The sequence below is a fragment of the Charadrius vociferus genome, unplaced genomic scaffold, assembly GCF_000708025.1.
Source record: "Charadrius vociferus isolate BGI_N301 unplaced genomic scaffold, ASM70802v2 scaffold16, whole genome shotgun sequence".
Taxonomy (NCBI): domain Eukaryota; kingdom Metazoa; phylum Chordata; class Aves; order Charadriiformes; family Charadriidae; genus Charadrius; species Charadrius vociferus.
In genome coordinates, this window is record NW_009649167.1 from 118,429 (window position 1) to 130,433 (window position 12,005).

Sequence of the window (12,005 nt, forward strand, 5' to 3'; positions counted from 1 at the left end):
CCTGAATTCATTGCTGGCATTTACATTATCAAAGACACTAGCAGCTGTTAAGTGCATCGGCACTTCAAAACCAATGTGTCCATCTTAGAGTGCCCGTTAATATTGACTTCATGTGTCAAGACATGTTTACAGACGGGAATAGATTAGAAACGAACTATTCTTATAAATGTGGACATGTTTTTAATAATACAAAGCTAATTAGAAGATATCTATGTTTTAACATGGTTATTAGTAATTAATTTCCTGGCTTTGCAGAAACGATAATGTTTTTACATCATTACTAATGCATAAGCCTTCAGTATGGCACCTCCCCCTCCACTTCAGGCCTGATTACACTGACAGCACAAGGAGGTGGAGGAAGCCAAGGGAGATCACCAGTAAAAGTTAGCTTATCGTGGATCTGTGGCAGATTTGAGGACAGCTTTGTTCTAGCTCTCATATCCTTTAACTCCTCTGCTAGATCTGCTCTGGCAGTTGCTGGATTTTCCTATTGAAGGGCGATCTGCTGCAGCTTTTGCTGCTTGATGCGCAGGCGAGCTTGACTTTGGACTATTCAGAAGGTTATTGCTTTAGCAGGTTGCTAGTATTTTACTCATGAACATGGGCTGTGACAAAATACTAGCTGTGAGCAGTTTATATCGCAGTTCAGCCTTAGCACAGTTTCTTGCTTCAAGAAAATCACACATTTGCAGCATGAGAATTTTAAAAGCTTGTGACACAGGAGCACACTGTTAGAACTGGCAGCAAACATTTTCTTTTTTGGAAAGAAACAGCATTACATTCACGTTGCTGTCTACTCCTGTACAGAAGTGCATGCTTAAGGAAATGCTTTTTTTTGTAGACTAAGCATATAGTCCAGATGTTTAATGTCAGTCTGTGTTTTTAATGAAGATTTTTCTTGTATTTGAAGGTTCAGTAATGTAATCAGAGCACATACCCGACTAGAATCAAGGTACAGTAATAGCTCCGGAGGATCTTATGATGATGACAAAAGTAAGTTTTATTACTCAATTTGATGAAATTTCTGGTGTTCTGGTGGGAGAGGAAAACATTCTTATGACTGGTGGAGGCTCTCTGTTTAAGTTCTGTATGAACAGTAATGTAGCATCACCATACCAGGAGTGTCCTTATTTTACCTGGGCTCAGTCAAACCTATTTAAAGGCCAGAGAAGTTCACAGAAGGCAGCAGCAAAGAATCCTTCAGACAGTAACACCTTGAACCTGTCGTACATGACAAGGCGAAAGACTTCCCAGAGCATTACAGCGAGTACTTTGGATTGTGCCCTTTGCCAGTATTTCCCTCCAAATCAAGTGCTGTTATATGAGCATGAAGAAGAGATTCAGGCGTTTCCAAAAATGAGGTCTTATCTCCTAAAGAGCTTTACTCTGCAGTCTGCAACCAGTTTCTGGCCGCACTGTGCAAACCTGTGTTAGAGGAGGGAGTGAGACAAGGCTCCTGAGCACACTGGTTCTTTATGTAGTTGTGTTAAATGAACACTTAATGCTCAGCAGAGACTCCAAAGAAAACCAAGATATTTCTGTCAACTACTGAATGACAGTCTAAATTTTAGGAGTTAGATGGTTTGACTTCTTTTCTGGAGTGAATTATAAGGAAGCCAATCTACGGATTTCGGTTAGGCCCTAACCCAGTGTAAAAAAGGCAAGACCCTTTTATTGACTTTCATCTCTGGCTTAATAAAGCCAGGTTAAATAATATAGAAGTCATAGTGTCTTGTCTTGGTGCTACGGACACCATTTTGGGACAGTATTTAGACATAAAAATTAAAGATTTCATATATTCTTTAATCCACGTAATTTTTTGCCAATACTCTTCTGCAAAATGTGGAAACATCGTCAAATACAATACGATAGGATAATTTGATACATATCAACAACTATTTTTCATAATTATGAACCACAATATTTACAAAATATTGCGTATGTACATACACAGTATTTAAATACACAAAAATTGTGCAACATATTAAACTCAGTGGGCTTTAGTACACTTGTCTTGTTTTTCATAGGGCTTTCTAGTGCTGCAGCTACTAAAAGTTCCTCAGCAGATGTTAATTGGAGCACCAGCACTAATCTGATCTGCATGAGCAATCTTTCAAAACAGAGCAATGTTTATATTATCAGAACATTCTTCACAAGTAGCTGGTTTTGACAAGAGCTTAGAGTAATAAAAGGTTAAAAAATACTGGACTTTTCTTTGCTCTTTTGGAATGTCTCCCCAAGCCAGTGTCCAAATGTTTTTTTCTGCCTGTACCTGCAAGCTTTACAGTACTGTGAATAATTATGCAAGGTTTACTTCTCATAGGGTTTCCCTCTGCAAATATACAAATACCTAGATGTGAAATAAAATACATTTTACTTAGGTACTGACATTTATATAGAACTCAGAAAAGAAAGAGTAATTCTTAACACCATTTGTCATTCTACAAGATAAATAATGCAACCTCCACTAAGCAAGTGCAACTTATTCCCTCTGGCAGGCAGCCCAGACTGCAAATGGGTTGGTGGTATGGCTCTCTCCAGTCTACTTGAGCATACATGTATGCTGAGGATATAGATAGGGAACACAACTCTGCAGTACAGAAGGTCTTTTGTTTGGGCAAAGATTATATGTTAAGGTGCAAAGTACTTCTTTTTTTTTCTCAGTCTGCACATAAACCTGTGAAAACATGAGTGAGGAACTAGGACTTAGTGTGGACTTCATGAAGCAGTTTTATGTGAAACACTTAAATTGGTAGTAATAAGTAGTGACTGTGCAGTGCTTTTTTATATGAAAAGCATCTGGCAAACATTATCTGGTTAATCCTTAGAAGATGAATATGTGAAGATGCTATACTTTGCTACATTATGAGGTCAGTTTATTCTTCTTTATCTGTAACTAATAAGTCATCCTCCAGAGGATCAGAGAAATAAGAAGAGGTCTAAATCATGAAGATCTAAAGTGCTTCTTGGAAGACTAACACTGAAGAATGGGAGTGATAAAGTTGGCATTTTAGTAATAATTGGAGGAGCAGCTGCTGCAATGAAGGGCTCCTGAAGACCTGGAAACCTGAAGATGTTTTGTCAAAACCAAGAAGTGATGTGCATTAGAGAACACTAGTTCTCATACTTTTGTAGGCATCAAAACAGTTTTCTTTCCTGTGGCAAAGCCAACAAGCATCAGACACATGCTGTTAAAAAAAGGAAAGTGCTGAGTGTGTCAAACGTACCTAAAATGCGAAAGTGTAACAAAAACCCAGAGCAAAAAAATAATGCTCTCATTAAAAAATCACAAAGGGCAATGTTAGGATATATGTCAAAAACAGGCCAGGAAAGGGTACTTTCCATGGCAGTGTATTGCAGACTGCCAGACCTGAGAAATAAAAACTGACCAATGGGAAAACTGAGAAGAATGAGAGGGAACAAAATACAGGAGAGATGAACAAAGCTATGCAACTGAGAGAAGAGAGAAAGTGATGGAAATAACTTACTTGACCACATCATTGCAGATAAACAAGTGGAATTAAAAAAAACTTATTGCTTATTAACATAGAGCAGCTGTCATACTGAAGCAAAGTTAAATACATCTTTGAGAAATTCAGGAGATAGATAATTCATTCCCGTTGAAACAAAATTACCCTGAAGATGTTTTTTGCATTCCTTATGCCTCCTTTCTAATTCAGGACATTTAACTTCTGCCTTTGTAGCATCGCTCAGCAGGGTACTGGTGAGGAGTTGCAAGAATGTGTCACTGGTACACGGCTCCTTGCAGCAGATGGCTTCCGAAAGCAGCTTCATTGGCTGAACTTTTCTCTCATTTTTGAAGAGAAAGTCTGTTGCTTGGTGCTTTGTGATCTGGATCCAAAACTAAGTGACAGCAGGGATTCACTGCAGCTCCTAACATTCAGTGCTGTCTGCCTGGAATCTGTTTAATTTCCAGCAGCGTGAAAGAGGGATTAAAAATGCATCACTTGTTATTGAACACAGGAATTTGCAAACCTCATGTCATCTTATCACATTATTCCAAACAGCTGAGCTGATATGTCGGCATAAACTCAATTTTATCATTTCTTAAAAATGGGTAACCAGACTTTTTATGCGCTGTGTTTTAATGGTTTTCCATGCAGATGATCCTGTTTCTCCATATACAAGCTGGTTATTGAATATTGTCGAAACCAAGCAACCACATCCCCTGCCCATGCCTTACAATGGAGGATGTTGGGCACCACTTGTGGACTACCTCCCAGAAACCATCACACCCCGGGGACCCCTTCATAGGTGAGCAGTTTCTCATTCTGACATTTCAAACAATGAGATGCTTCCTCTTACTGGTAGACCAGCACCAATCCAACTGTCTCACCACTCAGAACATCAGAAAAACGTACCTTCAATTTCTGCTGATTTGCAGTGCTAGAATCAACATCCAATGAAGGCTTGCAGTTATACCAGATGGCTACCAAGAAGCCTGTTTACAATGTAGGACATCACTTTCTGATAGGAATCAGACTAAAGAAACAACTGAAAAAGAAAAGGAAAATTTCTCTTTCCCCAGCCTCCGTGGCTGTTAGTCATAGTACTTTTTCCCCCTTGATCTTTTATTCTAACTAGGATATGCATATTCTGAAATTCCTCTTTTACATAATTTGTACTAACAGTAATAGTGTTCTTTTCAGTAATGGGTACTTACCTGCTTAATACTGTAACTAAGGTTCTTCAACATTATTCATATTCAGAAGAAATGCTACAAAATTGAAAATGTAGAGATTGTTTATTTCTCCAGAAATAGCCATCATGTTACTGTTTTCCCATCTCTTAAGAGGTTTCAAACTGATACTGTGATTTAATTTCCAGGTGCAACATTGCTGTCATCTTCATGACTGAGATGGTAGTGGATCACAGTGTGAGAGAAGATTGGGCTCTTCACCTCCCTTTGTTGCTACATGCTCTCTTTTTAGGTAAGACCAACAGAAAAAGAAATAAAGTACAGATGTACTCCTGTCCTTTTAGTTTAGTTTTGCTGAAGCTGTAGAGTTGTGTTTCTTACATGCTTTTAATTATGATTTCCAAAAAAAAAAAACCAACCCTGAAACAATTACAGTCTGTGAATTAGTCTCAAAACGTTGAAGCTTTTCCATATTTTGGCCAATTTCACACAAATTTCAGAGATGGGTAGAGATTTGAAGATGATTGACTTCCTAAAGAATCTCTGAAAAACCTGTAGTGCCCTGCTGTGAGAAAGGCAGGCAAAACTCAGCCTTTGTACAGTCTGGTTTGTGATGAGCAGCTGGGGAGACAGCACACGCCTGAGGCCTGGACTACACACCCCAGTGCTGTCTCTCGCCCTTGCAAAAATACGTGAAAGCGCAAAGATTACTGTACAGCGGAGATAGTGAAGGTAGGACACAGACCACTGAAAAGCAAGCTTCATTAATTTCACTGCTAATGGAATACTTTATTGTCAGTGTCTTCCCTTACATACCTGAGCATAGAGGCACTGCTTTTTCCCCACTGCTGTGTCTGTTATTTACTGTAGCACAGTTCAGCTGGAGAGTGATACCATCCTTATCCTGCCACTTAACGTTATGAAATGCCTACTTTTTTAGCACACAAGAGTATTTAGCATCATAAAGCCATTGCGTAACTTTGATGGTTCATAAATACTAGTTTTGCAAATAAACACAGACACTTGTGAAATAAATTTATTATAAATGGAAATCACAGTCCACTTCTCATTCAGTTGCTGTAGTTACCACTAAGTCTATTCAGTGGCAATCTGGGAAGAGTCTGTTGTTCACCAGGCAAAAAAGATTAAATTGGGAGGTTACAGCACAGTGGTAGAATGTATGTACTTCGGTATATAGTTGAAGATGATACCTCATTCTCCTTTTCTGCCACTCTCTTATCAACTGTTCTGTTTGAAATTTTTTGATGAAATAAGGTTTTTTGGAAAATGCACTCTCATTAAATATACAAGTTTTGTATATTAGTACATTGATTTCAACAAACTTCTAATGAAACGTAAGAATAACAGCCAGGACCGTGTCAGATGGAGCTTCCAGGGGTTGGTTTCAATATGACATTTCACATATATTCTTCACTTAAGAGTTAAATCTATTTTGTGGCTGCCCATCACAATTTTTCTACTTCTTTTCTATATTGCTGTGAACTTTCTAAGTGTAAGAGGGAGCTGAAAGAAAACTGGGTAAGTGTATGAATCCAATCAATAACCATCAACTGATCAAACAACGTCTTTATTATAATTTGTACCAAGTATGAGAAAACTGGTGCTTACAGTCAGAAATTCTCACAAGAATAAATTAATAACTTAACACAGGAGTAGTATGCAGCAGCATGGCCACTTCAGTTTAAGACAGCTTTAAAGAGCCATCAGGGGGCCATGCAAATAACATATGCAGAAACAGAGTTATGATATTAGTAATCCATTATAAAAATATCTTTACTGATTTGTTCATGCAATAATTTTTCAACATGACATTATTTCATAAGAAATAAATAGAAATTTATGAATACCATTTGAGACAGTCCCTTGGCTAAGAACTCTCAATTCTCAAATGTGAAATTAAAGCTAAATGTAACTGGTAACTAAATGTAACTGGTTTAGTGGTAAATAAATTGAGATCACAGCCTCCAGGCTTCAAGTTCAGTTTCTCTAGAGTTGTACCTCCTGTGGAAAATTTTTCTATATTTTGTAGTAGAGCTCTGTTGTGATGGTGTAAAGAAGTTATGCTACACATGCTAGCCAATGGTATGAATGTGATTGAAAATGAAATAGAATCATAAATTCATAGAATAGTTTAAGTTGGAAGGGACCTTTAAAGTTCACCAACCTCCCCTGCAATAGGCAGGGACATCTTCAACTACATCAGGTTGCTCAGAGCCCTGTCCAACCTGACTTTGAATGCTTCCAGGGATGGGGCACCTACCACTTCTGTGGGCAACCTGTGCCAGTGTTTCACCACTCTCATTGTAAATAATTTCTTCCTTCTATCTGGTCTGAAGCTACCCTCTTTTAGTTTAAAACCATTACCCCCTGTCCTGTTGCAACAAGCCCTGCTAAAAAGTTTGTCCCCATCTTTCTTATAAGCCCCCTTTATGTACTGAAAGACCACAGTAAGGTCTCCCCAGAGACCTCCAGGCTGAACAACCCCAACTCTCCGAGCCTTTCCTCATAGGAGAGGTGCTCCAGCCCTCTGACCATTTTTGTGGCCCTCCTCTGGACCCGCTCCAACAGGTCCATGCCTTCCCTGTGCTGAGGGCTTCAGACCTGGACGCAGTACTCCAGGTGGGGTCTCACGAGAGCAGATTGGAGGGGCAGAATCACCTCCCTCGACCTGCTCGCCAAGCTACTTTTGATGCATGGTTGGCCTTCTGGGCTGTGAGCGCACATTGTAGGCTCAGGTTCAGCTTTTCATCCACCAGTACCCCCAAGTCCTCAGCAGGGCTGCTGTCAATCCCTTCATCCCCCAGCCTGTATATATACCAAGGGTTGCCGCAGCCCATGTGCAGGACCCTGCACTTGGCCTGCTGGAATATTTCTGTGCTGTTGGAACGTGAGCAGGCAGATGCATCTGACTGAAAAGGAAACTGGAAGCTGCTGTGGTTGCTAGCTGGACAGCCTGTATCCTTCCATTTATTGGAAGGAGCAAGAAAAATACTAAAACGAAAGAGTTCTGCAATGTATGTGTTTAACAGGCTATTAGATGGTTTGTAGTAGTGATAGTGAAGTAGAGAGGCAGACTGCTGGTGTGAACCTGCCTATCTCAATAGTGCATGACAATAACTGATGTTTAAAAACTCTTTTGCTACCATTGTGAAATAAGTTGAGAAGCTAGACTCCTTTCCCATAGAAATGTGTCCACATCACAGAAGTTTACCCTCTTGGGAACTCTTCCAAGTTAAAGAGGGGCCCAACACTGGACAAGCACAAGGTCTGGACTGTCCTCACCTCATAGTTAGCATATCTGTGCCAGTACTTTCATACAGCCCTAGGATTTAACAGGATTTCAGTTACAAGTGCTGCCAATATAGAATTTGCTTTTAAACTGAAAGAACTTTCTATGTCCTCTTCAGTGTATGTTAGAACAGGGTAGGATGGGTTCATTACCTCCTGGCAGGTGGAAAGAAACAGAGAAAGTAGAATAGGAGCAGAAACCTGAAGAAGCTGAAAAAGAGGTGGGCAGGTTGGCCATGGTTCTTTTGGAAGAGGCTATGGGCAGATGAGTAAGACCAAGGATCACAGGACTTCCAAAAACTTGCCCATAGGAGCCAAAGACATTGGCCAGACTGTGGTGGTATAAGCAGCTTCATTTTTGCAGGCCGGACAAGAACCACTGTGAGTGGAGTATATGAGAAAACACCTGACTTGAAAGACCTGTTGCCTGCTGCCACTTAGAGTAAAGACAGAACTGCTTTTTAAAGAGGAATATATCCTGAGAAGAGAGGAGCTGAAGAAGAAAACAATTGAATTTTCCAGAAAGTGTTTGTAAATATCCTGGAAGATACTGAAAGAGAATTGAAAAGAGATTGCTGCCACAGAGTACAGTTTATTTTACAAACATCTGTTTCCTTTATATTTGTAATTTGTGATTTGTGCAGGTTGTGTTAAAATCTTATAAACAGCAGTAGTGCTAACCAAATCAGTCTGTCAGTGTTAGACCTTCAGTTTCAGTTCTGCACCCTGAGCTAGTGCAATGTAATTACAACCACTACCACGAATTTCTCATCTTTAGAGTTTTTCCAGCTCTGTCAAATTAACACTGCAGTGAGACAGAACACATAAAGTTTTATTGCCACACATTGTTTTGTACCTCCTGTATGGGACCTCAGTCTGGAAAGTAAATATACACATATATCAACCTAAACCATTCTATGATTCGAAGTAACTGTAACTAGTAACTGTGTCCAGAAATACTGCATCTTTTGTTTGTTTGCACTGTTGCCATGAACTGCCTTGGAATTTTTGCTATTTCTGGAATGTGAACTTGTTTATTATTACTTCATGTTCAGTGATTGCTGTAATCTTTTCTTTTAGGTCTTGACCATTACCGCCCTGAGGTCTTTGAACACAGTAAAAAGTTGCTGCTTCACCTTTTGATTGCATTATCTTGCAATAGCAACTATCAAGCCATTGCATCAGTGCTTCTTCAGACCAGAGAGATGAATGAGACCAAGACTCTGACGGTACAACCAGCGTACTTACCTGAATATCTTTATACAGGTAATAAAACAAAAGAAGAGAAGAACATTGCATTTTACTGTGTGGTTTTTGAAAGTAGGATGTCAAAGTTACTTTCCTAAAATATAACAGTTTTGATAAATTAAAGTGGTAAAGTGGCAAGTATGAACAGTTCCCATTAATAATAATTCCGTGTGATCTACCCTAGAGATGCACCCAAATTATTATTAGATAACTTTTCATGATAGTGAGAAAGCTGTCTGATGTAACACAAAATATATAATGTAGAATTTTAAACATTAATATGGCTAATACCTTCCTAACTTCCCCTTCAGGGAGTCAGGACTGCTTTAAATGAGGGCAATCACTCCTCAGCCTTCAAAAGAAATGAATAAGTAATTCCAACACAGGAAGAGCAGCAAGAATATGCAACTCAGATTTTCTATTATTAAGTTAAATTTCACATGATATACATCCTCCTTTATATCACAGATACACTTCATTTCTGTCCTGGAATCTGTTTCTGCATTAGGAAGTTTACTTCAAACCTCTGCTGAAAGGGTTATTCTGTTAACTTTTAGCAATTTACCTGTTTTTAAGGGGTTGGTTGGGAACAGTTTGTAGAAAGCAGCTAGCTAGATTTAATATTTTCATGTAATACTAAAAGCAATCATACTCTTGAGATTTGAAAGAATCACAGTGTAGAGTTATGGAGTAGGATTAGTTGTCTGGGCGAGGGGGAGGAACTTTACCATGCAGTGAGAAATGAAAAGGAGAGATAATCAAATGAGTGGCATTTATGTAGTTCCATAGGTATATAACCAAAAGTAATAAATAGTTTGGCTTTATAAAGAATATTTCTTGATCACTGATTATGATATACAAAAAAATATTTTAAAGAAGGGATTTCAGATCAATGAATTAATTTGGCTTTTTTAGGTTTTATTTGTGCAAGTCTGCCAAAATTAAAAACTTTTCATTCTTGTCTCTGAAAAACATAATTGGTACCCTGTGCCTGGGCCTCTTAAGTCCAAGAAGTTATCAAAACTTTGTATTTGGATTCTTTTTTTATCAGCTAATATAAAGATTGAGAGTGTGGGTGAGTAGCTATAGCACAGAATCCTAATTGAAAATACTTCAGCTCAGGTTCATTCCACATAGTGTCAGGCAACTAAATTAAGAGCCTCCTGACCTGCAATGGATTATGTCAGTGGAGAGGCCCCTCCTGCTTGCAGTCTTCTAGCAAGGCCATTTTTTCTGTTGTAGCTACAGCGTAAGATGACTAGCAGTCTAACCTTAAGAAAACAGGTCTTAGTTTCTAATTCCAGCTCTGAAGTTGTGTGGCAAGCTTTTGATCTAGCAGAACTCTTACTCAGATGTTTAACCTTAATGCTGAAAATATTTAGAATGAGTAGTCCAGTGTTTACAGTTACTAAAGGTGTTGAACAGAAGCCTTAAATATTTGTGTCTCTGTTTCCATTACATTTGTAAAATTAGGACAACATAATTGTCCTAAAAATTCCACCCTGCAGAGCTTTTTTCCTTCATCAGACTAGCCCAGAGAAGTGAGCTGAACACTGCATGCACTTAGCCAACTTCAACATTCACTTTACAGAAAGACATAGTTCTGATTGTAAAATGCCATGAAACATTTCTATTTCAAGTACTGTAGCCCTCGTGCAGTGAAAAAAAAATATCTTTCCTTTGGTACTTTTCATTTTATATTGGATTCTGCACATTTAGAAACGGGGTGCCATTTTCACTCCCATTTGAGTTTGAGGGTTGTTGTGTTCTTCAGGTTTTCCCCGTGTTTCCCAATAGAAGGCTTCTGCTGCTGACTCTGAAAAGAGCTGCTTGGCCGATGCTTTCATCTGTAATGCTCGCCCAACAGTGCATTCCATCTTTATCTCCTCCCTTTCGGCTGGCAGGTGGCTTTGACTTTCTGCGGGAATACCAGTCGTCTCCAGTGCCAGACTCCGGCTTAAGCTCCAGCTCTACCTCCTCCAGTATCAGTCTGGGAGGTAGCAGTGGAAATCTCCCACAGATTACACAAGAGGTTGAGGACATGGATACTGCTGCTGAAACAGATGAGAAAGCAAACAAATTAATTGAGTTTCTGACAACCAGGTAATGGAGATAGGCAGAGGACACGTTTGTACTTGAAACGTATACTTTCATGTCTTCTTTACAATTATCTATAGCAGCTTAAAAGACTCAAAAGAAAATGACTGATCTTTTATAGTAATTGCAGACTCCCATTCCTCTTTTATTGATACTTACAGAAGTAGGTGGGTACTTAAAAGCACTACCGTGTCAGCAACAACAGAAAAAAATCTTGCCTAACAGGAATAAAATCTTTAATTGATTAATAGTATTATGTGCAACAATGAACAATGAATGGAAGAAGACATTTGTATTATTATAAAATTAGATAGGAAGTGTACAGGGCACAGCGAAAGGCCATGGTGAAACTAGTATTAACTACTGACTACAGCCGGCAGACCCGAGGCGCAATGTTGAATTAAAAAACAGGGATGTGGTTATGCTGCTTTCTAAATGGTATAACTTACATTTTAAAAGGGAAGTTTTGTAAAATACAGAATCACAGAATTTTCAGAGTTGGAAGGGACCTCTAGAGATCATCTAGTCCAACTCCCCTGCTAAAGCAGAATTGCCCAGAGCACATTACTCAGGACTGCATCCAGGCAGGTTTTGAAAATCTCCAGAGAAGGGCACTCCACAACCTCCGGGGGCAGCCTGTGCCAGTGCTCTGTCACCCGAACTGTAAAGAAGTTTTTCCGTGTGTTGGAAC

General features: G+C 39.1%; 1 protein-coding gene across 1 annotated transcript in view; it reads left to right on the forward strand.

Annotated features, from left to right (window-relative positions):
* The window catches only part of FRY (furry homolog (Drosophila)), a 180,333-nt gene that overhangs the window by 115,784 nt on the left and 52,544 nt on the right, over nucleotides 1–12,005 (forward strand). Inside the window, exons 36-40 of the mRNA XM_009888386.1 lie at nucleotides 911–993; nucleotides 4,125–4,275; nucleotides 4,849–4,952; nucleotides 9,050–9,235; nucleotides 11,122–11,320. Coding sequence (XP_009886688.1) covers nucleotides 911–993; nucleotides 4,125–4,275; nucleotides 4,849–4,952; nucleotides 9,050–9,235; nucleotides 11,122–11,320 — 723 coding nt within the window. The remainder of the gene's footprint in view (nucleotides 1–910; nucleotides 994–4,124; nucleotides 4,276–4,848; nucleotides 4,953–9,049; nucleotides 9,236–11,121; nucleotides 11,321–12,005) is intronic.